This window comes from Mandrillus leucophaeus, unplaced genomic scaffold (assembly GCF_000951045.1).
Source record: "Mandrillus leucophaeus isolate KB7577 unplaced genomic scaffold, Mleu.le_1.0 Scaffold676, whole genome shotgun sequence".
In the NCBI taxonomy this organism is placed as follows: Eukaryota; Metazoa; Chordata; class Mammalia; order Primates; family Cercopithecidae; genus Mandrillus; species Mandrillus leucophaeus.
In genome coordinates, this window is record NW_012107319.1 from 1,594,051 (window position 1) to 1,621,701 (window position 27,651).

At 37.4% G+C, this 27,651-nt stretch overlaps 2 protein-coding genes across 8 annotated transcripts in view; one reads left to right on the forward strand and one right to left on the reverse strand.

Moving 5' to 3' along the window:
- Window positions 1–6: 6 nt before the first annotated feature.
- On the forward strand, window positions 7–12,261 carry BAG2 (BCL2-associated athanogene 2). 3 transcript variants are annotated; one of them, XM_012002071.1, is made up of 4 exons: window positions 7–603; window positions 1,356–1,550; window positions 9,134–9,243; window positions 10,872–12,261. In XM_012002071.1, exons 2-4 carry the CDS (start codon window positions 1,537–1,539, stop codon window positions 11,282–11,284), a joined length of 537 nt encoding a protein of 178 aa, XP_011857461.1. In that variant the 5' UTR covers window positions 7–603; window positions 1,356–1,536; the 3' UTR covers window positions 11,285–12,261. The 3 variants fall into 3 exon arrangements, with proteins under 3 accessions (XP_011857461.1, XP_011857462.1, XP_011857463.1); XM_012002072.1 differs by having other exon boundaries at window positions 572–603; window positions 1,443–1,550; XM_012002073.1 differs by lacking the exon at window positions 1,356–1,550 and having other exon boundaries at window positions 583–705.
- Window positions 12,262–14,087: 1,826 nt separating this feature from the next.
- The window catches only part of RAB23 (RAB23, member RAS oncogene family), a 34,977-nt gene continuing 21,413 nt past the window's right edge, over window positions 14,088–27,651 (reverse strand). For all 5 annotated transcript variants that reach the window (XM_012002081.1, XM_012002082.1, XM_012002078.1 and 2 more), the window contains exons 4-7: window positions 23,555–23,711; window positions 21,895–21,977; window positions 20,963–21,055; window positions 14,088–17,677 (exon numbers count right to left, since the gene is read on the reverse strand). In XM_012002081.1, the coding sequence (XP_011857471.1) occupies window positions 17,538–17,677; window positions 20,963–21,055; window positions 21,895–21,977; window positions 23,555–23,711 (473 nt within the window). In that variant the 3' untranslated portion in view covers window positions 14,088–17,537. The remainder of the gene's footprint in view (window positions 17,678–20,962; window positions 21,056–21,894; window positions 21,978–23,554; window positions 23,712–27,651) is intronic.

A 27,651-nucleotide genomic window follows, 5' to 3' on the forward strand; every position in this document is an offset into this window, starting at 1 on the left:
GGTTAGCGGACGGAGGCCGCGTGTGGCGGGCCGGGCCCTGGGGCACAGTGAGGCTGCGGCAACAGAAGTTGCTTGTTGGGATTTGTTGTGGATGGACGTGGTGTAGTTTTGTTTATTTCTTGGATTTTCTCCCCTGGTCCAAGAGAAAACGCATTGTAAGCTAAACCTGTGAGGGCGTGATGGTGGCCACACTTTGATTAACTTACCTAGGTGTTGGGGAGCAGGAAAAAGTCAGAGGAGATAAAAGTTAAGAGGTGAGATTCCATGCGATTAAGGACTGTGGCAGCGTGGGTCTGCAGAGCTTCTAGAACCTTCTGTGTGGCCCCAAATGTTTTTAACTTACTCTTCTCCCGTCATACATTTTTAAGGGAGGCAGCAGTTTACAGTGGCCCTCCACGTGAAGTTAAGTTTCCTTGCTTCAGAACACTAAAAGAGCAAAAATGAATAAAACAAAACCAACCCAGCAATCCATTGAGACCAAAGATTAGAGAGGAGTGAGGGGTAGGCAGTAAGTTACCGGGTGCTTCGTGCAGTAAAGACGTTGCGGCTTCTCTTTATCCCCTGACCTGGCGGACGGGATTCCGCGGTTCCGTTTGTCTCTCAGTATTTATTGGGCACCTCCCTACATAGAAGACGAAGTGCTAGTCACTGGCCTCAAAGTATGAAAAGATAGTTTTCCCTTTTTCTTGCTTAAGATTTTATTAGGTAATATAGTAGTAGACTTGTACAGAATTTCTAAACAATATAATGTTAATAGATTTTTGGAAAGACTTTAACGGTATATTGAAAAGTTTTATCTACTTCCTGTGAACGTTTGTCTCAAGTTACTGTGTAAATTTTGTGAGCAACTGTAGTTAAAAGAAAACCTTGTTAGGCACCTGGAATTCCCTGAAACTGTACACAGGAGTTGGTTCCATAGTTTTCTCTAGGTTGTGCATGAGCAAAGAAGCATGTGAGCCAAAAAGTTCAGGAAACACTGCATGTGTGTTTTATCTCCCTCCATTAATACACCCAAACATGAAGTGTCCGTTTGCCGAGAAAATACTTCAATAACCACGGCATCTCTTTTAACAAGTAAGGCATTATTATTGTTACTATTGGGAGAAAAGAGCCAGAGAGTGAGAGATTCTCCACTCAAAATAATTTCTTGGATGGCAGCAGAGAAACCTAAGCCCTACACAAGGTTCTGGGGTTCCACTCAGAATGAGGCAAGTGGAAGAGAGAAATAATGCTTCCTCATGGATTTTCACAATACTAGCAAACCTGACCCGTTCCACTCCCAGAAAAAGTAAAGCGCAAGTAGAAATTGGTGGCCTCAGTTACTGGAAGTCCCTCTAACTGATGTTTCTTTTTAGGGAGCCGCATAACAAGTAACACACCTCTCTCCATGTCTTCAGAACGTTGAGGGCATGTTCTCAACCACTTCACTCGCTCTCCCCTAGTCAGAAAGAAAAGATTTTTTCCTAAAGGAATGGGGAGGATGTTACTCCACCCCGCCTTCCTTCAAGCTGAGTCATTGTCCTCAAACTTGAATTAATGCCTCACATGTGGTAGGTACAAAAGCCCTCTGAAGTGCTCCTCTTAAAAAGAAAGCCTCAGGTTTTGAATATTATTATATTCTAATGTTTGATTAATGTAAAATGAATTCTGATTACTGCACATCAGTGATTAAATTACAACTTGCTTAATTAACATTTGAGCTGAGGAGAAAAGTGATTAATATGTGGCTGTTCATTTCAAGGACTTTTTTTAGTAATTCTAGACTTTTGTAGGCCTTTTTTTTTCTTTTTAAAAAAGTAATACTAGCTGAAGAGGAAGGATTTCCTAAGGTAAGCAAAAATAGAGAAAAATGCTAACATTGATCCTATTAAAGAGTTTTTTTGAAACCACATGGGCAATGGCATAGAACACTACACTATTAAAAACTAGAATCATGCGTACAAAATTGATTTTTAAATGAAAACATGAAACTCATATGTAATTTTGCTCTAATAGTTTGATTTTATGTTAACTAATAAAGTAGTGTAACTGGGTAGAATAAAACCTTACCGTTTGTACTTAGAAGTGTGCACGTAATGTTCCCTAACCACATCATCCTGTCAATTGTGGAAGAAATTTCATACTTCATGACCTGGAGTATGAACTGATCTACATGATTAAAATGTTTGGCAGCAGTTCTACAAACTGTTAAAGGATTTCCATTTATCTCTAATGGAATTTATCAGTACACTAGCCCTTTTTTTAGACTGCATTTTGTCTTCTGTATTTCTTCCTTCTACAGAGGTGATTCCCTTTTCTCCCTGTTTTTATGATCAATTCTAAATGGAGTCTGAGTTTTGCATTCCTCAGTGGCTCAAACCATCTTGCTTATTGTTACTTTTTAACAATTATTGTAATTTATAAAAAATACTATATTACAATTTTATTTTTTTATATATATATATAAAATGTTTTCATCCACAGTTCCTGGCTCATAACTCCCATAACCCTTATGACAGTCTTACGTTATAATGTTGGGGTGCTTTAGGCCTCAGGAAAAAGAATCTCTGTCTGACCTTCTTTCGCCTGCCTTGTTTCTAGTCTGATTGTGGGTCAAAAGACCCTCATTCCAGAGAGGGTCCTGTCCCATGCCCTGGAGGAAGGAATTCAACACCCAGAGGCCAAGAAGAATCTGAATAGACTGGTCTTGTGTTAGAGTGAGAGCATACCCATTTTGTCCAGTCACATTTCTACGTGGTTATCATTCATGCTTATATAATGAAGCAAGCCTCCATAAGAACCCGAAAGGACAGGGTTTGGAGAGCTTCCAGATAGTTGGACATGTGGAGGCTCCTGGAAGGTGATGTGCCCAGGGACGGCATGGAAGCTTTGTGCCCCTTACTCCTTGTACCTCACGCTACACATCTCTTCATCCATGTCCTTTGTAATACCCTTTATAATAAACTGGTACATATAAGTAAGTGTTTCCCTGAATTTTGTGAGCTGCTCCAGCAAGTTAAACCCAAAGAGGGGGACATGGGAACCCCAATTTGAAGCCAGTTGGTCGGAAGTTCTGGAGGCCTAGACTTGCAGCGGTGGGGAGTGGGGTCTTGGGGACTGAGCCTTCAACTTGTGGGATCTGACACTGTCCAGGTGTAGATAGTACTGGAACTGAGTTGGAGGATACTTAGCTGCTGTCCACTGCTTGTTGGTGGGGAAAATCCCCCACATATTTGGTCACAGTAGTCTTCTGTGTTGTTACAGTGTGAGAACAGAGGAAAAACACAGTGTGAAAGTCTTTTCTAAAACACATGCTATTGTTTATTCATTTAATGTACATGGACTATATACCAGGCCCCATGTCTTTGTGGAAGTTACTGTTATCACCATTCTACAGATAGGGAAACTGACGCTTAGAAGCTTAAATGACTTGTCCAAAGTCACACAACTAGAAAGCAGTAAACTCCACATTTGAACCCAGGAAGCCTGGCTCTCCAGGCTCTAATACTTTATGCCTGAATTTTCTTAAATATGTCACATTTCAAAATGTAGGAATGATATATGGATGAATAGATGAGTTTCCTCAAAGAGATAAAAATTCAATCTAAATTGGCCTTAAATTCAGGGGCTACTGAACACCCACTATGTGCTAGGTATTGGGTAGCTCATAGAAAGCTCAAGATGGTAATGAAGATGTTTGGGGGATGGGTTTTGGAGACTGGCAGGGGGGAAAATCATAGGACTGGGAGATTGGGTTGTTATGTGTTTCCCAAAACTTATGACATAGTGGCTCCTTCTGCCTTCCTGTCATTCTTTCGTTGTGGCTTAACCTGCACCCAGGTAGTGAAGGGCTGGGGTCAGGGGTGATAGGGATCATTCGTCTGGCTTAAAGTTTCATGTTAGGGTGTGCCTGTGTTCCAGGAGTCACAAAACAAGATGGCATCATAGTTAATATTGTATAACAGCCTGTAATTTAAAAGAACGCTGAATATACGTTGTTATTTGAAACTTTAAAAACCCTTTGAGTTAGGTGGAGGGCACATGCTCTCTCTCCTAGAAATGAGGGAAGTGGGGTCCATAAGGATGAAGTGGCTTGCCTAAGGACATGCCACTGAAGAGTGGCTCTTCACACTAAAAACACTAGTCCCTTCTTTTACACCAAAATGTCTTGACAGTAAATGTAATTTAATATTTTGGCAATTAGGGAAACCCTTCAGAATTTTACATTGCCTAAAAGTGATCATTATAGCATTCTTTTGATATAGGAGTACGGAATAAGAGACAGAACTATGAGTTTAAGAACCTGTTTTAGCGGGCATGGTGGTTCACTCCTGTAATCCTAGCACTTTGAGAGGCCGAGGTGGGCAGATCACCTGGGGAGGTCAGGAGTTTGAGACCAGCCTGGCCAACATGGTAAAAACCATCTCTAATAAAAAATTCAAGAATTAGCCAGACATGGTAGTGCATGCCTGTAGTCCCAGCTACTTGGGAGGCTGAGGCAGGAGAATCACTTGAACCCCGGAGGTAGAGGTTGCAGTGAGCTGAGATCACACCACCGCACTCCAGCCTGGATGACCAAGCAAGACTCCATCTCAAAAGAAAAAACAAACCTGTTTTAGAAATTATTTCTTTCAAATCATGGTATGAGCATTTGCCATTTTCCCTCCTTTTTATGAAAGCACAAATTCTCATTAATAAATAAGCCCACATTCATAATGGTAAGAATATAATAGCTATTATTACTATAAATACATGCCAGTGCCAATTCTAGACACATTATACATATTAACTTGTGTGTGTGTGTAATTTTTTTAGTCAGTACTATCAGTCAGTTACACTCTACCTGCTTTACTTCATTTAGTCACAAGCACTGTTTCCTTATTATCCCTGTTTCATAGGCGACTGACCCCTTTGCACAGCTAGTAGTGGCACTGCTGGCGCAGTTATCACTGCATACTGTATTAGCTGACATATTAATAGTAGCCACAGTTTAGGCAAAATTGCTGTTGTACTCCCCTAAGTCTCCCAGCAGTTTGCCGTTTTGATACTGAGGCTGCAGAGGTTTGTGAGGTGCCCAAGACCTGGGGGCTAGCTGAGGATGCATGCGCTCCGGTTTTGTCTTCCTATTGAGTACTCTAAAATGTCTTTTTGTCAAAGCCTGCTTAGTTGTGATTTCATGCAGAGAGTTTTACAGGAGCACAGCCCAGGCCAGCCTTGATGTGAGGAAAAGTTCTTTCCCAATTTGGACGTGTAGCTGCTTCCAGGATCTGTTAGTAAAAACAGAACTGCCCCTCTCCGCCAAGAAAAGTGTTGTCAGATGAGATATTAAGAAACATGAAGGATAAAGTGAGATGGTCCAACATTTCTCTAACCAGAGTTCCAGAAGAAAATAATAGAATGGGAGACAGGGAATATTCAAAGATACAACGGCCAAGAATTTTCTAGAACTAATGGAAAAATTGTAGACAAAAGACATGTATATGAGTTTAAGGATAGCAATAGCTGATGAACAATACAAACATTACTTAAATTAAGTAGAGCTCTAGGTTCAGCTTTTTAAAAGAAAAAATGTAAAATATGAGGTAGTCCAGAGAGTAAATGGATGTACCAGGGCCAAAGGGAGCATGAATTGCCTTAAGGGAGGGGATAGGGGAAGCTAAGGAAACAATTCCTGCCAAAGCGATTGGGTTTTGAAAAGGAATCACCCAGTAGACAAGGGTCAGGGAGAAAGAATGCTACCTGAAGAGGGAATCGGACATGAAAAGCCCATGTTGCCAAATAAACCCTGAGATCTTTACATTCTGGGAATGACATTTTACCTTTGCATGAAATGAAAAAAGTATACATAAAAATGTATATAAGAAGGTCTATAAATGATAAAATCTGGTTTTCACAGGGATAATGCCCTGGTAATTTCTATTATGTATTTTAAAAAGCCTTGTGGGGTTGGGGGGGGTCCCAAAAACACAAAATTTAGCAGTTCCATCTAATTATTTGGTGTCATTTAATGATAAAATATTTTTTCATATGAATGATAGGCTTATTATTTTTTTCTAGAATGTCTTTTTTTATCTATTTTGTTAAGAACATGAACTTATTGCTGTAACTCGTAAATGAAACCTTCCTTTTCAGAATAGTGTTGTTCTCTCTTATCATCTTACAATTGAATACCAGCCGAAAAAGTGTTGAAAAATTAATCTCTTCTTTCAGCATCTTCTCATTTACCAATCACATGATTCACCTGTGTCATTTGTCTAAATATTGGAGTCATGGTTTGTGCTTTTAGCATAAATATTTAGTGCCAACTCAGTCTCTTTCCTATGTTCTGGGCCCTAGTTTATCTTTCTGAGAGATTGCTAATGTAAAATGTTTAAGTAAATAGTGAATGGTCCTGGAATAGGGCCTGATACTTGCATTACTGTTACTTTGTAGAATATTGTATTTTGATTGTGTTCTCTAGCCAAATTTGTCACATGAGATTCTTCCCAGTTCTTTGCTTTTAGTGGGTCTTATAAACACAGACTTTGACATATATTTAATATCTTGAAGAATAAAGATATCCTGTGATGTTACAGCCTGTCAGTACTATTTTGGGGTATAACAGGTGGGTAACCGAAGGGGAAAAGGCACGTGTGTGCTTGGGGTAGGGGGAAGATCCTTTTATGGAATTGAACATGCTAAAACATTGGTGAAGTTGTTCTTTCTGTGCACACTTAAGACAGCAGTTAGGATTAGATCTCTCATGAACTTCTAAGACCATCCAAATACTGGGAATAGGTCTGTCACTATTTCATTTTGCAAAAGTTGGCAACTTACTGTAATTCATAATAATAAGGTACCCTGGAAGTATACAACATGTTAAATATACAATATGTATATTTTTATTTTGCTCTCATGATTCCACAGCTTAGTTTTTTAGTGACTGGGCACATTCATGTGTATGTATAGTGTGAGTGCATGTGTGTGCAGTTGAGTGAAGTGGGGAAAGTAGCGCTTCTATAGTTTGATGAGGGTTTTAAACAAAAAAGCCACAGAGACTTTCCCTTAAATTTGGGAAAAGACAAAGATACCCCCATCATTGCCACTGTTTAATACAGTACTGAAGGACCTTTTCTTAAAAAAAAAAAAAGTAATAGAAAAGTAATAGGATTGGGAAGGAGGAAATAAAAACTATGGATGATATGGATATGATCATTTACCTAGAAGAACCAACAGAATCAACAGACTGAACACTAAAATGAATACATGTAAATCAAGGTTGCCAGTGACAAGATAAACCTACAAAGACAACATTTCTCAAACCAGTAAAAATCAACTAGAAAATACAAATTCACAAGAGCAACAATATCTACAAAGACTACTATGAAGAATACATGAGAACTCTATAGAAGATCTGAATAAATGAAGAGACATATATCATGCCCTTAAACAGAATGACATTTTAAAGATGTCGAATTTCTCTCATTTTTTGAGAAACACAATAAACGTACCCTAGAATTTATATGGAGAAGTAAAAGTCCATAAATAGCTAAGTTATCTTTAAAGAAGATTGAGGGGCATGTTCTATCAAATATTAAAGTATAGTACAAGGCTAGTGCTATAAACAAACAAAACAAAACTGGGCACTAGTATAACAACAGTTAAATACACTAATGCATGGGATAGAGGTTTTAGAGAGAAACTTAATATGCATTCGCTAGGGGAAAGATGGATTGTTTGGTAAATAATGTTGGGGAAAATGGCTATTTGGAAAAAAAACAACATTCTTAACTAACTACATACAAGGGTTGATTCTAGGTGGATTAAAGACATAAGGAAGGTAGAACTATAAAGTTAATAAGAGAAAATATAGGAAAATATGACCAAGGGGTAGGGGGAAGACCTTAGGTCAAAACTTCAAAAGCATAAGCTATAAGGCAAAAAAAAAAAAAAAAAAAAAGATGAATTGGATCACATCAAAATAAGAGTCTCTCTTTAGTGCCAGACATCCCAGACGTGGTTCATATAAGAGGGGATGAGAGATGGTTGCAATGTCTGTAACCAACAAGAATTTCTTGAGTATACAAATCAGCAAGGGGACAGTAACTCCTGTTTAAAAATAGAAAAACAAAATAGGAAAAGTCTATGAATAGGCTAACAAGGATACAAAGAGATGTCTGAAATTATTAGGAAAACGCAGGTTAACCTGACATACCAGTGTATTTCTACTACACTGGCAGCAAACAGAAAGTTGGAAAATGCGGAGTGTTGGTAGGGATATGGGGACTCCTGTGCTTTGCTGTGGAGAATGGACAGGTACAGGTATTCTGCAGAATAATCATAGTACTAAGTCAAAAGTGGAGTACACATACCCTTTGTCTCAGCAATTCTGTCCTGGTATATGTCCTAAGGAAATCCTCACCAAGATCCAAAGGGGAGATGTATTCATAGAAGTGTTATTTGTAGTAATAAGAAGTTGGTAGACAACCTGAGTGTCCATCTCTGGGAGAGTGGAGAAGGAAAAGCAGGTAGGTATACACATGGAGTATTATAAAATATGTAGCACCAACTGATTAGAAGTACACATAGGGGGCTGGGTGTGATGGCTCACACCTGTAATTCCAGCATTTTGGGAGGCTGCGGTGGGCAGATCACTTGAGGCCAGCAGTTTGAGACCAGCCTGGCCAACATGGCGAAACCCCGTCTCTACTAAAATTACAAAAATTAGCTGGGCCCGGAGGCTGAGGCATGAGAATCAGTTGAACACGGGAGGTAGAAGTTGCAGTGAGATCGTGCCACTGTGCTCCAGCCTGGGGGACAAAGCAAGACTGTCTCCAAAAAAAAAAAAAAAAGTACATATAGGATCCTGGATGCTAAGTGAAAAAATAAACACAGAATGAGATATAAATTCAAAATATACAAATAATACAGATCTTGTAAAAACAAATACTATTAATTAGATAAACACTAAATAGAATTGCCTCATGAGCTGGAAGGAAAATAGGAGAAAGGCAAGTGGATAAAAAATAGAAAAATGAAAAAATTTTAAAGCAGAAATGAAGAAGTTTTGAAAAGTTTGGTGATCTTTAAACTTGATTTGGGTTGAATGAGAGATAAAATTAATAGGAAGAACATCCTGCATACAATAACCGTTTTGTTTTCCCAATTTCTATAGGGTTGAAGCTTTGAGAGAAGCAGCAACTGCTGTTGAGCAAGAGAAAGAAATCCTTCTGGAAATGATCCACAGTATCCAAAATAGCCAGGACATGAGGCAGATCAGTGACGGTGAGAGCCATCTCCACAGAAGGGGCTCGTCTTTTACACTCCTTTAAAGAGTTTATGATAAGTGTGGGTCAATTTTTGCTTGACTTTCGGTATGTGTATACTAGGCCACAGCATTTAATGTGAGCCACAGAGAGCAGCTGCAGCTGTCAGTTTATTATAGCAGCCACTTACTCAGAGATTTCTTCCAGCATGCTCTCTATCCCAAGCCATGGCTGGGAGAGATAGGAAAAAGCCTGCAAGCTCAGAAGAGCTGGCCCCAAGCAGTAAGGCCATGTGTTTTATCCCAGGTTCACACTCCTAACTTCAGTTCTTCACAAGTTACTGGACTGCAAGAGATTAAAAAACACAGAGGAAAAAGGGTGAGAATGGAAGCAGAGAAGTAGAGACCAAAAAAGAAAAAAAAGATGAATTGAGGTACAACATAGAGGGACAAAATGCAGAGAAAATGAGGAAACTTGTAGGACCAGTAAAAGGCATGAATGTAAAAATGTGCTGTCATTTTCTTTTTTCTTTTTATGAGATGGAGTTTCACTCGTCACCCAGGCTGGAGTGCAGTGGCGCGACCTTGGCTCACTGCAACCTCCGCCTCCCGGGTTCAAGTGATTCTCCTGCCTCAGTCTCCTGAGTAGCTGGGATTATAGGCGCCTGCCACCACGCCTGGCTAATTTTTGTATTTTTAGTAAAGACAGGGTTTCACCATGTTGGCCAAGCTGGTCTCGAACTCATGACCTCAGGTGATTTTGCCTGCCTCGGCCTCCCAAAGTGCTGGGATTACAGGCATGTGACATCACGCCTAGCCTGTGCTGTCATTTTCATGTGAAGAACATGTAATAGGTAGGAATAGGTCACTTGTGATTTTCTTTTTATCGGCACTGGACTTCCTACTTGGGCTCCTTTGGTGCCACACAGGCCACATGTTACTGGGCCAAGTGACTGGTGAGATAAGTAAGCAATCTAAATCCAGATCAAAACTGTTACACATCTATGGTAGGCCATGATCTAGTCTCTACACTGTCCTGCCCAAAGATCAATGAATTAGGAAGTTACAGAAGCAGGAGATTGCTGACTTTTTCATATAAATAATGAAATGTTGATAGAGCTCCTCATGCCAGTCAAGACTTTAGACCACTGTCCTGTTTCTATCTGGAGAAGCATGAAGTCAGTGCCTAGTATTGATGCCAGCTTATCTTCTATCATGGCTATATTTTCTCAACCAAAATTTGGGGCAGTGTATTCTGATAAATGCACATGTCGTTATGGAGAGATCTGGGACATCTGATCTCTGGAGCTGTACCCAGCATAAATCTTATATGTGCTTACTGCTCAAAGTGTTAAGACTTGATCTCCATCCCAGTTACAAATGCATACCTACCCAAACTTTTGCAAACATGCCAATTTGAGAAGTCATCTAGTATCCCATATATAAAGATTGTCAGGAAATGGTATTCTACAACCTCTGTCTGTAATCTAATACATTTCATCAGTTAATCTTACATGCTATAATTTTAGCTTGTATCTTTAAAAAAATTTCATAGCAGAGATACTTAAATAATAAATTTAGTCACAAACAAATGCCTTAATGTTCTTGACACAGATAAGTTTATGTCTCATATTGATTGATATTTTAGGAGAAAGAGAAGAATTAAATCTGACTGCAAACCGTTTGATGGGAAGAACTCTCACCGTTGAAGTGTCAGTAGAAACAATTAGAAACCCCCAGCAGCAAGAATCCCTAAAGCATGCCACAAGGATTATTGATGAGGTGGTCAATAAGTTTCTGGATGATTTGGGAAATGCCAAGAGTCATTTAATGTCGCTCTACAGTGCATGTTCATCCGAGGTGCCACATGGGCCGGTTGATCAGAAGTTTCAATCCATAGTAATTGGCTGTGCTCTTGAAGATCAGAAGAAAATTAAGAGAAGATTAGAGACTCTGCTTAGAAATATTGAAAACTCTGACAAGGCCATCAAGCTATTAGAGCATTCTAAAGGAGCTGGTACCAAAACTCTGCAACAAAATGCTGAAAGCAAATTCAATTAGTCTTCAAACCCAACAGCATTTACACAATACACATGGTGTAAAAATGATAAAATATTATTTTAATTGATAACTAGTTCTTTATGTTAGATATAACCACTTAGTTGATACTGACAGTTGTTTCAGATGAGGAAAATATTCCATCAAGTATCTTCAGTTTTGTGAATAACAAAACTAGCAATATTTTAATTATCTACCTAGAGATTTTTTAGATTGAATTCTCGTCTTGTACTAGGATCTAGCATATTTCACTATTCTGTGGATGAATACAGTTTGTGGGGGAAAACAAGTGTTCAGCTAGGGGCAAAAGCATCAGTGCTTTTTCCTGTGCTTTGGCGTGGAATCACGCAGTCACCTTGGGCATTTAGTTGACTAGAAATTCTTTACCTTAAGCAGCACACACATTTACTACACACACAGTGTTAACAAAGCACTGTGCTTAGAGGGATAAAAAGGAATCACAAAACAAGAATCTTTCCAAAGTTGTCTCATTCCGCAATGTTAAGGCATCTATATCAAATTATTTTGGATGTAAAGATTCCTGTGTCTCATAATATGAATGTATTTTTTGATATACAAGAAACTATGACATAAAATGTGAGAAAACCACCTATAATTTGCCACTGTGAACAATTATATATCTGCTTCATCTTTTCTCAAATGCATCAATTCTCTAGAATTCCTATATTGTAACTTGCCTTTTTTAAAAAGTTAGATGCTGATATAAAGCCTGCTTGTCAACTTAATGAGCTCTATTTTGTGTAGTTATATCTTTCTTTATCCATTCCCATCTTACGGACATTTAGGTTGCTTCCAGCTTGTTGCTATTACTGCAACATATTTTTGTACGCAGGGCTTTTTCCTTCTTTTGTTTTCAATTTTCTCTGTATAAAGGCCCAGCAGTGAATTATATTGGATCAAAGGGTATAGACATTTTCATGGTCTCACACACTTATTAAAAATTTTTTGTACAAAGGTTATAGCAATTTATACTTTTTTCAGTAATTAAAATATAGCTGTTTCACTGAACTCTTTCCAGCACTGAGCATTAACACTTAGTTTGCATTTTGTTTACTAAAAAGTTTGGCCAGTGTGTTGATTCTTTTTTTATCTGTGATAAAGTGAAGCAACTAGAGAACACTTATTTGTTTAAAGTAACTAGTCCTGTTGATATACAAAAAACGCAACAACTTCCCTAGATACTATTTTGAAATGAACACATCAATTTTTTATTTCAATGTAGGTATTCTTCACACTGAAAAACCAAATTAGGATCCAAACTGATTTTATATATGTCTCTCTCTCTCAATGCAAGCAATATTGAACTTCTTTTTCTCTGCAAAAATGCCAAGTTAGTCTCTTTATAAAAAGCAGTTAAAATCTGAAGACATTTATGTTACTTCCTTTGCCAGCTCCAACTCTGCCTTATTTAAATCTTTCCATTTCATGGGAAACATTAATTCTATCTATGGCAAAGCCACTTGGTTTGTTAGCAGACTCTGATTTGCTGTCATCAGGCTGTGAGATGATTTTTTTGTGTGCATCATTTTTTTCTTGACCAGCTTTTTGAAAATTAAGAAATGGATAGTCAGGTTTTCTTCAAGTTCTCAAGTATTGTCAGCATTCGTAAATCCCTTCCACTCTGGGAACTACTACTGCTCCCTGCTTCCCATGGCTTCCACATCAGCCCAGGACTTTTTCTACCACAAATTATTCTGGTTCTGCCTCCTTGACCTTGGTATTCTTAGCATTGTTTTTCCCATTTTTTTTGCAATGGAGTTTTTTTTTGGAGGTCATTAATTTCTGATCACAGACTTGAAGAGCTATGATCCACATTTCCAAGCTGCTTAGGGTCCCTGGTTTGCAGTGTCTCCAGCATTCTGTACCTAGAGCCACATCTAAAGGGCAGTGAATCTCCAGGTTTTTTTTGTTTTGTTTTTTTTGAGTCTCACTCTGTCACCCAGGCTATCTGACAAGTAGAAGACATATCCACTGTAGCAAGGAACACTGTGGAGTATGAGTTAGAGAAAAGAGACTGTGAAGGAAAGGGAACAAACATTTTGTAGACGTTTAGTGTCGAATACATTCTAGGGAGGCAGTTTCTATAGTTTCTTTCGTTTACTTCATGAGGTTTCTTTTTGTTTTTTTTGAAACAGAGTCTTGCTCTGTTGCCCAGGCTGGAGTGCAGTGGCACGATCTCAGCTCACTGCAACCTCCACCTCCCAGGTTCAAGCGATTCTCCTGCCTCAGCCTCCCAAGTAGATGGGACTACAGGCGCACGCCACCATGCCTGGCTAAATTTTTGTATTTTTAGTAGAGACAGGGTTTCACCATATTAGCCAGGCTGGTCTCGAACTCCTGACCTTGTGATCCGCCTGCCCTAGCCTCCCAAAGTGCAGGGATTACAGGCATGAGCCACCACGCCTGGCCAATGTGTTGATTCTTAACATGTATTTTTATTTATAAGAATGGGAGTATAATTTATTTTCAAATGATGATCAATCTCCTGAGTCACATTTTTACCCTCATTTAAACTATTGTCTTTTATATAGACTGTAAGTGCATATAGAGTATGTTTTGCCCTATCTCAATTCCATACCATTCCCAGCATATAATAAACAATTTTAGGGTAGCCCTCCTGCCATTTCTTGTTAGCACTGCTTTCAATATAATGAGGTTATTAACTATTGGCAGAGTATCTGAAATATGAAATAATTTTAGGTTGCTTTGATCTTTAAAGAAGTTGCATTATATATTTTACTATTTAGTTCCACACTGTTGATACAATCATACATATCACACAAAATTTTAGCTTTGAAATGCATTTATTTTTTGATTATTGGAATTCATCCTTCATGAAATTTTTATTGAGTAGTGTGTTTTAAATTAAGCTCCAGAGTATAACTGCAACCAAATAGCAATCCATACAAGTGGTTTTCCATTCAAATTTACAAAAGCATTATTTATTAGTAACAAAAATATAGAAGGAATTCATTTTCCTTTTATCCCAAATTTTTTATTTTTAAAAGACCATTTACTAACATCCTACTGTAGATATTTTGAGAGAGAGATGAAAAGAAGTACCACTTAATGAAGATTATTATAGCCAAATCATCCAGTTAGCCAGGAGTTTTATGATTGAATATTTCAGAGTCTACTGCCGGTTTTAAATATTTTGTTAGCAAATGAATTCATCTGTATGATGATAGACTTACATGTTTTATAGCTGAAAACGTAAGGAGTGACAATAGTACACATGACATTCTTAACAGTTAAAACTGAGTAAGTCCTGTTCATTAGGTAGGTGCCACGTGGAACAAGCTTTCACCTCATCAGTTCATTTTGTTTTCAGAGAAACAGACAGACTAATGACAGATTAATGGGAACATTTTATCAGGTTACCAGTAACTATTCCAAAGGTTTTGAAAAGGATGCTAATAATTAACAATATCTTAAAAGGGTCCAACACTAAGTTGGGACACTACGTCCTAAGGCCAACTCCCTATTCTAAGATCTTCAGAAAAGGTCCAATTTCCCAAAACTCAGGTCCAAGGAGTACATGTTGAGAGTTCTTTCTGAGCACTGCACTGCCAACTTCTAAAGCAACCACCTAAAACTTCACTCCATAATGAGGAAAGCTTTCATCCTCTTTTTGGTAGTTTTAGCTTTATTTTGAAAAAATACATGTGTGCTATCAACTTTGGGCAGATACAAAGGAAATCATTTAACCTGGTTTTATTTAACTATATTGCCTTATGTGGGTTATTCTGTATACTATTTAATTCATAGAGACTGGAAAAGGAAAGGGAAACCTGAGGAACTTGGAAATACGGCAATTATTCCACAGCAATGTGTCTACGCAAAAGATTAGCCGTAATGTTAAAAAAGTAGATTAGAGCACAAATGCACAATCACCTGGAATCTTGGAAAAGTTTTTCTTCAGTATACATGGTTTCATAAAATAATTAAAGTTATTTAAGAGAATGAAGGGTCTTGGAAAAAAATGTCAATTTTTGAAAGCTTTAAGAATTGATTAAATTGAGAAATTAACATATGGCTGACTTTCAGGACTACTTAATTATTTTAAATGACTAATTATGGTTAGTTTTAAAATACGGCAGTGCAAATTAAAAATTCAAATATGTAACAAAGATCTCTCTTCAGTTCTTATTTTAAAAAAGATAAAACTAAGTACATAAAATTATATTGCAAATATTACAGGAACTGCAACTATCCTCAGAGATTACTTTTTTAAATATAGGTAACATGCCTTTAGCCACATAACTAATATGAAAAACAACTAGAACACATATAACAAGTGATTTTTCTGCCAATAAAGACCAAAAGACTATTTACTGTAAAATATTATTTTGTGCAAAAATTAAAGAGACAATTTGAAGAGAGTAGAAAAGATGACTCATTAGCAGTATCCACTGTTAGGAACTGAGTTTTGCCCCCAAAACCTATGTCATTGTCAGCAATGGGAGTGGTGACAACTGGTGACATAAGAATAAACATTTTATATTACTGTGAAATAGATAATGCCAGATCATTTCAATATAATGAAAAGCGAAATTTACTCTTTTTAGTTTTTTTATTTTTCAACCTAAAATGGCAAAGAGAACATTTACTTTTCATCACTTAACAAGGACACACCCAGGAAATTTGATTTTCGCAACATTAGGAGGACGAGGAGAGTGCAGATGGAAGACTTAAAAAACAAAAAACAAGAGAAAACACGAAAGGCGTACGTAAAACATTTTTTAGTACAAATAATGAAAAATGACTTCATGACACATTTTCCAAGAAAAGTTATTTTTACATATTTTGAAATGCTGTAAAAACCAGGTATATTGAAAGGGGTTATTTATAGGTTAAAAATAAAGCCATTGATGAGTGATAATCAGTTTTCACAGAGTTCACGCAATTATCTTAGCTGGAAAGCTACTGTCCCAAGTGACAAAATTTATGCTCTGACACATGATTCCATGTTAAATCATTTTGTAAAAGAAATGATTTTGTATGTGGGACTGACAGCTCCTGAGAAAGTGCTATACAAACTGAAGGTTATAGAAATTTTGAAGTGATAATCTTAAAATACCATACAAAAATGTGTAAACAAAAGGATGGTTTAGAGTTGCAGGGCATTATAAAACCTGTAATTTTAGTTAAGACTAATAATAATATTTTTGTGCACTTTAAAAATGGTTAGTATAATCTTGTAAGTTCAAAGCTGGGTTCTCAGTGAGCAGCAAAAGGTGTTAGATGCATCAGCACACTTCACAGGACCTCCTGAATGATTGTAGATGTGCTGTGTACCTTCTTAAGGGGCTTTGGCTGACCTTATGACAGCAGGAGCTCACCATGCTTATGGGTGACTATACCAAAAAGATTTTGCAATAAGGCTCACCTGGGAGATGCTCTAGCATTCAAATTCCTATACTCCTCTTTTATCTATGCTGTCAGACGGAAACTGCTTACTGCTTTTAAAAGATATAATAAACTATAAATTCTGATAGTAAAGCACTATAAAAATTAGGTATGATATTTTTGGCACAAAGCGCTTTTTAAACCCAAGCTCATTTTGCAAAATATATGTCTAGAGTTTCTCATTTGAAAATAAAAACATATACACAATATGTAAATGGTTTTATAAGTGAATTAGAATGTACATTTTCTTAAATACTGCACATACCTTCAGCTTACTCCAGTACCAGACATCTGCATGCACAACTCACATTCTACATTACACAGATATTGCACAAGTACCAATGCCGAAATACTAATGCAGGCTGGCAAGATTTAGGGTTTACCTTTCAGTATTATTTTGTGAAAGTATTCAGATTCAATATTATTTCGCAGAAAAGCTAGATGATCAATTTCAGGAAAAGAATGCTATCCTTCCTTGATCCATAGTATTAAAATCTGTAACAATATATTTAGGCATTTCATTTATGTTTTCCAGCATTTAAAATTCAGCAAAACCTGTGTTTGAAATTTCTTATAGCATTCGTTTAAAAATAGGAGAAGCTTCGTCTAATGTAAAAAAAATTAAAGGAGTCCACAGGGCAATAATTTTTCCACCAGAGGTCTCACTCTACATTCTGAAAAGCACTGCAGAGCAATATTTAAGTCTGTCACTTTCAGGGAGCCATTAGGTGCAGTCTGCTGAAAACCTTGTAACATACCATGACAGCTGGATGGGTTTCTTAATGAACTGCACAATGTAATTCAATTATTTTCGTCCCAAAACATCTTAGGGTATGCTACAGCTGCTAAAAGGATTTCTGTTTTTCTTGGTCCTTTGTTTGTTGGGTCTAAGATTGATGACATCTCCACCATTGAGGGTACTTGAATTCTGACCCGAGTGACTTCCACCAGATGTATTAAACACACCTGTATAAATTGAAGGAAAACAGTGATTGCCACTGACACGCCTCAGAGTTACCTGTTGCATCCAGCTTGTTAGTAAAAGTAATATTTTCAAGTATTTACAGTATCTTTACAATTGCAGTAAAATCCAACCAAATTTACCATCTTAACCATTTTTAGGCATACGGTTCAGTGGTATTAAATACATCTGTAATGTTGTGGAACCATCACCCCTGTCCATCTCCGTAATTCTTCATCTTTAAAACTGAAACTCCATACCCATTAAACAGTAACTCCCATTCCCCCTCCCTGCAGACCTCAGCAACCGCCCTTCTATCTTCTGTCTCTTATGATTTTAACTACTCTACCTTATATAAATGGAATAATAGTGTCTTTTTGTGACTGACTTATTTCATTTAGCATAATGTCTTCAAGGTTCATCCGACGTTAGAACCTGAAGCATTTCCCTCCTTTTTAACGGTGAATAATATTCCATTGCATGTATATACTACATTTTGCTTATCCATTCATACATCAATGGACACAGATTTATGATTTGAAAGCTTTTGTTTTAGTTTTAATAGCTAATACACATGGTACAAAGTTCCAAGGCTATAAAAGCGGTCACATTAGGGCTCTTTTTCACCCAGATTTTCACCCCTTGCCAGTTTTCCTCCCCTAAGGTACGCATGTTATTACTCTTCCTACTTATCCCTCCAGATACAATTTATGCATATATAAGCTAAAATGCATATATATTCTCTTTTCTACCTAAGTTGTGGCATATTCTACACAATGTTCCGCATCTTTTGACTAACAATTTATCTTTGACATTTGAAATCAGTAAATACAATAATTTTATTTATTTATTTTTTGGAGACGGAGTCTCGCTCTGTCGCCAGGCTGGAGTGCAGTCGCGTGATTTCAGCTCACTGCAACTTCCGCCTCTCGGACTCAAGTGATTCTCGCCTCAGCCTCCCGAGTAGCTGGGACTACAGTCGTCCGCCGTCACGCCCGGCTAATTTTTTGTATTTTATAGTAGAGACAGGGTTTCACTATGTTGCCTAGGCTGGTCTCAAACTACTGAGCTCAGGCAATCCACCCGTCTGGGATTACAGGTGTGCTAGGATTACAGGCGTAAGCCACTGCGCCCGGCAAATGCGATAATTTTAATAACTTATTAACTTCACATGACTTCCTCAAGAATACCTAACTTTTAGTTAACAACAGTAACAACAGTATTTGTGAGGGGTGTGTGTGTTTTAATTTAAGAGACGGGGTCTTGCTCTGTCACCAGGCTGGAGTGCAGTGGTCCAATCATAGCTCATTGCACCCTTCAACTCCTGGGCTCCAGCAGTCTTGCCTCAGCTTCCTGGGTAACTGGGACTACAGGCACGGGAATGTGCCATCAGCTAATTTTTCCTTTTTTTTAAGAGAGAGGATATTGCTATGTTGTCTAAGCTGGTCTCAAACTCTTGGCCTCAAGCAGTCCTCCTGCTTCAACCTCCCAAATAGCTGGGATTATAGGCATGAGCAACCACACCCAGCTATTTGTGAGATTCTGTGTTAATACTAGTAAGATAGGTTTTTCCTACTTGTGCTAAAACAGTAAAAAAGTGGCCCACAGATAAAAGTGATGAGTAGCTAAAAGATAAAGAACTTTATAGTTTCCATTTTGAACTGTGGTATTCACAAAATGAAATCTCCAATTTATGAATGATTTAGCATCCATGACACACAAAATTCTGGGCCAAAGATACTGTCAGGGATACAAAGGTGACTAAGACCAATTCTCACCTACAAGAAGTTTACAATGTAATAAGACAAGACAGTAAACAAGTAATGCCATATGAAATTATGTGTTAAGTGTCATAAAAGAGACAAAATCTTACAGAAGGTTCAAAGGAAGGACAGATTGCATCTGATACATAAGAAAGGAAAAACTACATGAAGAAGGTAGAACTGGGCACTTGGCAATGCCCTGGACTTAGATGTCTATTCTTTTAGAAGATGGAGGCTGGGCAGTGGCTCACACCTATAATCCCAACACTTTGGGAAGCCGAGGCAGAAGGATCACTTGAGCCCAGGAGTTCAAAACCAGCCTGGGCAACACAGTGAGAGCGTGTTTCTTTAATTAAAAAAAAAAAGAAAGAAAGAAAAAGTATGGAGGCTGTGTGTTCTTCAGGCAGGCAGATACACAATTGAGAACTTTCTAGAAAGGCCTTGAGGAATGAAGTGTTCCTTCGACAGAAGATGGGGAAAAGGTCATTCTCAATAGAAGAAAAAAAAATGACCAAAAGTGAAGAAGCAAGAAAGCATGGGGCATACTCAGAAAAGATCAAGACCTCTGAGAGAACCAGTAAATGGGGTACATATATATAATGGTGTGGCAGGAGGCTGCACAGAAGGAAGGGCAAACCCATCTTTAAATGTTGGAATGAAGAGAATCTGCATTTACTTTGTTCCACAATAAGTCTTATTAGATAAAGCATTAATCAGTAGATATGAAGAAGACAAGAGTGGGGCCAAGGAGACCACACCAGGTAGAGGCTTACTGTAAGTGTCCTGTGTTCACAAAGCATTTAAGGTCTCTGATGGCAAGAAATTTTGCAATGAAAATGGCGAAGTCAGAAGGAAAAAAAAAAAAAAAAGCCAGAATCCAGGAAAAATCTAAGTTAAAACAGGTCTAGAAAATAATGTGTTTGTTTCTATGTATGTACTGAAGGGGGATGGAATACAGATATGAATTCCTTAAGAGACTATACAAAAGATTTAAAACCAGCAACTTTGGCTCTCATTTTCCTGGAATCCAAACCAAGAAGAGAGACATGGTCAGGCAGTCATTGTGAAAGAGAATACAACACACTTGTTCTTCAGGGAATGCTAAAGTTTAGCTAGCATTTAACATAAGAAAAAGCAAAATTAGTAATGGGTAGTAAGCAAGATGGTAAGAAAAGGAAAAGGTAAGAGCCGGTATAAGTATAGATTCAGAAGAATAAGTGTTATAAAGCTCCTTTATATACAGGACAGATCTTTACAAAAAGTCTTTATCTCTGCTGTGTTTAATCTATCAAATGGATTTATAAAATTCAATGGCAAAAAAACCCCCATGAACGCAATATACCTTTTAACAAGAGACCTGACACTTATCAGTTTAATAATCAGAGTTATCAGTCTAATAATCACTTTTAAATGACATTTCTGAAAGAAATTAGCATATTATATGTATTTTTTAAAGTAAATATAATAATAATGAATGGAAAACAACCTTACCAAGTAAACATGGGCTAAAATGTCCTAGGTGCTTACCAATTTTGTTACTACTTGAATGCATTAGCTCTGGATCCTCAGCTATTTGTTGTTTGAGTTTCTGAAGGTATTTTTCAGCCAAATACTTAAAAACTAGAATAAAAAGAAAACATCCAGAACCAGGTCAATGATTTATGCATGTAAATCTGTTATTTCACATCATTTATAATATTTATACTTGCTAAACAAATTTAAAGTTAGAATTAGGAGCATACAATCTAGTTAAAAATTCAACTTTTAAAAATTATTTGGGCAGTATCTGAGTACAATGATAACATTAACAAATGTGTAATGGTATTTTATTAGTAAATAAGTGAAATAATACTTGTAGTGATTGGCTCTTCTAAGTATCTGAATAGTGATTAATATTAAGCAACACTAAACAGACTCAGTCTTGAAAAGATGTCTACTTTCTTTATGTGAAGAAAAGTATCCAAAACAGACATCCAAGAGAATATCTAGTTGCAGTCTAAATAATTGGCAATTCTAGAATGAGAAAAATAACTGATCATCTTTCTCTAATTTCACTTTCTTAAACTAGGAAATACTATTAAACAAATTAAAGTCATTGTAACTACCTAGTGGAATATCGACTACCGTGGAGTTCTAAAACAACTGAGTTATTTTTAACAGGTAGGCATCAAAATCACATATGCATATACTCTACATACACTGCATATACTCTACATACATAGCTTACATTTTTCAAAGATAATAATAAAATGGAAAACCTCACCAGGATAAAAAGTATTCAAGGGCATTAGTAAATAATTAAGCACTAATGAAAAAAAGTAGAATGCCTTTAAATTCTACTTAATGTTAGGTGACAAAAAAACTTCTTCTCATTATAAATATAATTTCTAAACAACACAATTTTAAAAGCGCAAGAATAAAATTATTTTTGCAATATGTATCCTTAAAAGGTAATTTACCTTCATTCACATTTAGATCTTCTTTCACTGATGTTCTGTAGAACCTTAACTTTAACCTTTTTGCCAGTGCCTCAGCTTCCTCACTGCACATCAATTAAAAAAAAAATACTTTACAAAGGTGCCTTCTGATAGCTTGTTTTTTAAATCACTTTTAATTACATGTACTGAATACAGTTTGGCAGGGAAGGGGGATCAGATCTTTTAGAAAATTTTCATATTTCTTTTTAAAGGAGCTTGATATCAATGCCCAATTAAGTAAAATCAGTTGAAAGCTATGTTTTCACTTAGTGCCTGAACTGATTTTAGTCTTCACTACTCTTGAGAAATAAACACCAACTATTATACCGTATGTGTCACAGAAGACTTTTCTATAAAGTCATTAATCTCTAGCCCTAAAATAAGAAAATATCACTTTTCTTTATATAATATTTGAATTAATTTTCTCTCCTCCTAAGAACACCTGTAGTTAAACTCTAAAAATCTTATAGTGAATTACTTATTTTATTCTTACTGGCCATGAAACAATTTTGCTGCCTAAATCCGAAGTCACTATATTAATGACTGTATCTCCAAATTGTACTCCTAATTTTAGTTTTATCAGGAGTCCTGGTTGTGGACTCCTGATATTAATGTCATTAGAGAGTTGTAAACATACCCCATAGGCTCCCGCTATTCCCCTGGCTTCTGGTCTTCAGCCCCTTGGGTAGTCTCCTCCGACACCGTAATCAAGGTTGGTCTGGGTGTCCACTAACATACAAGGGACAGTATGTGACTTCTAAGACTGGGCCATAAGAAACACTGGGCTTCTGTCTTGCTCTCTCTTGGATCACCCACTCTGGCAGAAACAGCCGCCGTGTTGTGAGAACAGGAGAGGCCCATCTGACAAGGAACTAAGGCTTCCTGCCAAGTGAATAAGCCATCATAGAAATGGATGGTCCAGCACCAGTGAAGCCTTTCTGTGAGAAGAGGCCTAGCCAACATCTTGATTGCAGCTTCATGAAAAACCACCAGCTAAGCCACTCCCAAATTCCTGACCTACAGAAACTGTGATGTAATAGATGTCTGTTGTTTTAAGATACTAAGTTTTGGGTTAATTTGTTATACAGCAACAGATAACTAACATAAGAAGACTTAAAAAAAAGGTAAAAACCAAGCAAATATTTTCAAAGCTAGCAAAAATATTAATAATGCAATGAGTAAATATTTATAAACAGAAATCTGCTCACAAATTTGAGCATAAGAGTTCTGAATATACAAAACAATATGAATCTGAACCCTTAATTAAAATTCATCAACAAGAATAGCTACTTATTCTGGATATTACAAAATCTAGGGATGCTTTTCTTAACATTCTTAGTATATTAAGGTTTGACTTAACATGAAGAATTAGATTTCTTGTGCAAAGACAAGAAATTCTAAAAGAGCCTTCAAATTTTATTCCTTTAATTTTCTCTACTTAGGAATCAGAATGAATTTTTTAAGCCAAACCAATCACACAGAATAGCTCATAGAAATTTTAAGTAAATTAAAATATTTAAGTAATTAAAGCCTTCAAAATGAAAGTATAGAATTTTTCCTAGATCCTGTAAAACTATGCAAAAATTAAAATGTCTTGTTTATAGAATTACTGTCCCTCCTCCCCCAAAAGTAGCCATCTTACTTCTTTATACAAGAATCATCCAAGAGATCAATCTTGTTTTGTACAAGTACAGTTGGTATATCTCCCACTTCAGCTACTACTTTCTCTCTCCAACTGGAAACTGCTTCAAAAGATTCCCTATCTGTGGTAGAAAACACGAGCACACAAGCCTGGGCTCCTGTAAGTTCACAGTCAATAAATCAATCAATCAATCAATCAAGTTATTTACATTAACATATTACATTTACATTAATAACACAATCTCATGCAGAATGGGGGCAACTTTTATCCACTCAAAACAACTTTTATGTGAATAAATGTTGAACTCATCTTTGTACCACTCTTCTTTACTTTTCAACATATAAACTCTATTTTCATTTTTACCAAAAACAGTGGTTCTCAAATGTGTTCTACTGTCAAAGTACCCTCAAAACCATACACATTCTTTTTGGAATACCATAAAATACTGGTTTAATTCCATTATAAAGGCTAGAGAGAATAGTAAACTAAAATTACAGGTTGTTGCCAAATTCTTCTTGTTAATTTGCTTCTTAATTTCAGTGCAGATTTCAGAAAAATTTGTCATTTGCTTAATTTCTTTCAGCAAGGATTTAAGAAAAATTTATGAGAAAAATCATAATTTGCTCATTCGATTCACTTTTTAAATAAATTGTATTATTTTATTTCAGTAGAATACCAGCGATCCTAAGGAACATAATTTCGAAAGCCAATACCGAGAGTTATACACACACACACACACACACACACACACACACACACACACATAGAGAGAGAGAGAGAGAGAGGGAGAGAGAGAGAGGTGGGGGAAACTTAGTTTTACCCTGTTTAACTACATAATTTTACCCACCCATACTGTATCCATTGACAGTATTTTAACCATCAACTGTCATTTTAGGCTGATAATATCAAAGACTAAAAATAAGCAGAAACCTCTTAGAAGAAGCAGTTTTATAAATTATTAGCTATTGATTCAGGTAGCATGGTGATAAAAGCAGGCATGTAAGCAACAAGGGAAAATCATCCTGGGGGTCAAGAGGATTTCCTGAAATCAAGGCATGTTTTCTTAACATTACTGCTTCCTTACAGATCCCTCTGGTATAAAAGTTTTCTACTAAGACTCAAGATATGTCTGGGCTGTCTAAGACACTCTAGAGCCAAAAATAGTCTATATATCTATATATCACTGGGGGGTGATATATGACCAAAAAGCCCTTTCTAATATTTATTTTAAAAAGCTCAAAAGATGACCCCTTACCCCTCAGCCTCTCGAATAACTAGGACTACAGGAGCACGTCATCATGCACAGCTAATTCTTTGTTTTTTGTTTGTTTGTTTATTTGTTTTTTTGTAGAGACGGGGTCTCCCAATGTTGCCCAGGCTGGTCTCAAACTCCTGGGCTCCAGCAATCTGCCTGCCTCAGCCTCCCAGAGTGCTGGGATTACAGGTGTGAGTGACTGTGCCTGGCCTAAAAACAGGTTTTAATCCAAATAATAAATGAATTATTCAAAATGCAGAAAGAGAGAGACAAAGACACCCTGAGACCTTCTCAGAATGTCTGGGAAAATAAAACTGAAGAGATCACATTAGCATACTGATAAATACACTTATATTTACTTGAGCTGTAATATTTACCTCAACCGCAAATTTAAAAAAAAACATTATGTAATTATATTTTAAGAAACTGTGCTGGGCACGGTGGCTCACACCTATAATTCCAGCACTTTCAGAGCCCAAGGCAGGTGAATCGCTTGAGCGCAGGAGTTCGAGACCAGCCTGGGCAACATGGCAAAACCCCACCTCTTCAAAAAATACAAAAACCAGCCAGGCGTGGTGGCGCACGCCTGTAGTCCCAGCTACTCAGGTGACTGAGGTGGGAGGACTGCTTGAGCCTGGAAGGTTGAGGCTGCGGTGAGCTGTGATTGTGCCACTGCACTCCGGCGCGGGCAAAAGGGTGAGAGACTCTGTCTCAAATAGAAAAAAAAAGAAAAAGAAAAAAATTTGTTCTTTATCATAAAACTCAATGAATTACCTTTAAGCCTACAGCTTTATGTCCAGCTCACTGCCATTTAAATTTGAGGGCACAACAGGGTATTTCCAAGTGTTCAAGGTCTCAGACACTTAACCATAAAAACCTCTTAGAGGAAGCATATATGATGGAAAAAAAAAAAAAACAGATAGTGCCAGAGATATAGGCAGTAAGAATGATTAAGAAAAGCTCGACGTTATTTAAAAAAATCAAAGACCAAAAGATAAAGTATGTCCACAACAACCCCAAAATTATTTAGCAGGCGACAGAATGGGGAGAGACCAGAGAAATGTGGGAATGTGCCAAAGTGCTTGTGTGAAGGGAAGATGTTTACATAATCAAGGGAGGTAAATAAACAAACCCTACAGCTGAGGCCTGTGGCCGCATGCAAGGCATGTCCCCTCAGCCGGGCTTCAGTGCAGCAGTGGAAGACAGTTCCTGTGCCAGCTGCTCCTGCCCTACCTCCAGCCTATGCTGCAGGGGGTCTGCTGTTCTGCTGGGGGCTTTTCTGATACATCCCCAAGGGGGAAGTGATACCTCTTGCGGGGTGGAAGTAACACCTCAGCCTCCCTTTGCTGGGCTCCTGAGGCCTCTCTTCATGGTTCCTCAGGGAGACTGAGCCCTAGTGGCCCACAGTGATACTTAGAACACTTCACTGTTTCTCCCTTCCTTGCCTCATTCTCCCTAGTCTTTCACTATACTTCCTGCGATCATGTCCCAAATAAACCTGCCCCGCTCACGTGGGACAGTGGGAGGGCACAGAGATGCTCAAACTAAGACAGTAAGTGCCTTAAGTTAAAGGCAATCACCTTAAGAATAAGAGAATGTATGACTATTAAACCACAGGAGAAAAATGGATTTGCACAGTATAAACAACAAAATCAAAAAACAAGATCTGCAGGAAATAAAAAATCTGAAATAAGATCGCAAAAATAAGTCCTAGAAGATAAATTACAATCTCTAGAAAGAATGGTACACAAATCTCCAAAGCAGGATGTTCACGTGATACCAAGCCTTTATATCAAACGCTGCACCACCTTGTCTGATTTGACCTAAATATATTACTAAAATGGAAACAAAATCAACTGGATTACTTTTTATGGATGACTTTTATGGTTACAATAATTCTGACAAATGTTGGACAACCACTTGTTTCCATTTCCTCTAACTGAATATCATCTTCCATCCAGACAGTTAAAACACTTTGTCAAACTGTGATTCATCATGGTTCTTTTATGTTTGGAAAAATCCTAATGACCAAAAAGCCCTTTCTAATATTTATTTTAAAAAGCTCAAAAGATGACACCTTACCCTCCACTCTTTTTAAAAAAAAAAAAATTTTTTTGACTGAGGTACCAATGAAGCATGAAACACATAAAAGATTCCAAGATTTATAAGACAGATCATCATTTGCATAATTTAGAAAGCAAATGGCTGATGATCCTGCTACACAACTCTGGAACGCCCTCAAGCACGTCAAGAAATTTCTTCTTTTTTAATATGAGAAGGGGGTTAGAAAGAAAAGGGATCTGTAAAGAATTTCTTTAGAGGAAGTACTGTACTCCAAACCCTCTCTCCTGCAAAAAGGTGTGGTAGGATGGACGAGGGTGCTATCACCACCTCCTTCATCTCAAACCTTAAAGAACGGATGCTGGCAAGACCAATTAAGGAGGATGTTATGTATTTCCGGCAACTGGGGGACATTTGGGATTAGTGATGCCTTGATTCAAGCCTGAGAAAGATGCAATGGCTGAGAGTGAGACTGAAAAATCAAAACCAACAGACAAAAAGCAGAGAGCTATATGGGGAAGGAACTGTGCTTCCCCCAGTGGCAGGGCAAAGAATGCACAGGAATTTCATAGGGGCAGAGATGAACCACATGTAAGAGATACCAGTAATGGGGCTCTGGACATGCTAAACTAAAATATGGCACCTTGATGTACTGAATACTTTAAGCTGAAGGAATCTGAGAAAACAGCAGAAGCAGGAGGGTCACTTTGATCTCCCCCAGCCCCTTCTCCACTGAAGCAGGTCATAAAATTCAGGAAGGATTTTCTTTCTTTTTCTTTTT

Coding starts and splice junctions, on each gene's coding strand:
- BAG2 (XM_012002071.1), top strand. Junction 9,244..10,871: donor CATGAGGCAGATCAGTGACG/GTGAGAGCCATC, acceptor TTGATATTTTAG/GAGAAAGAGAAGAATTAAAT.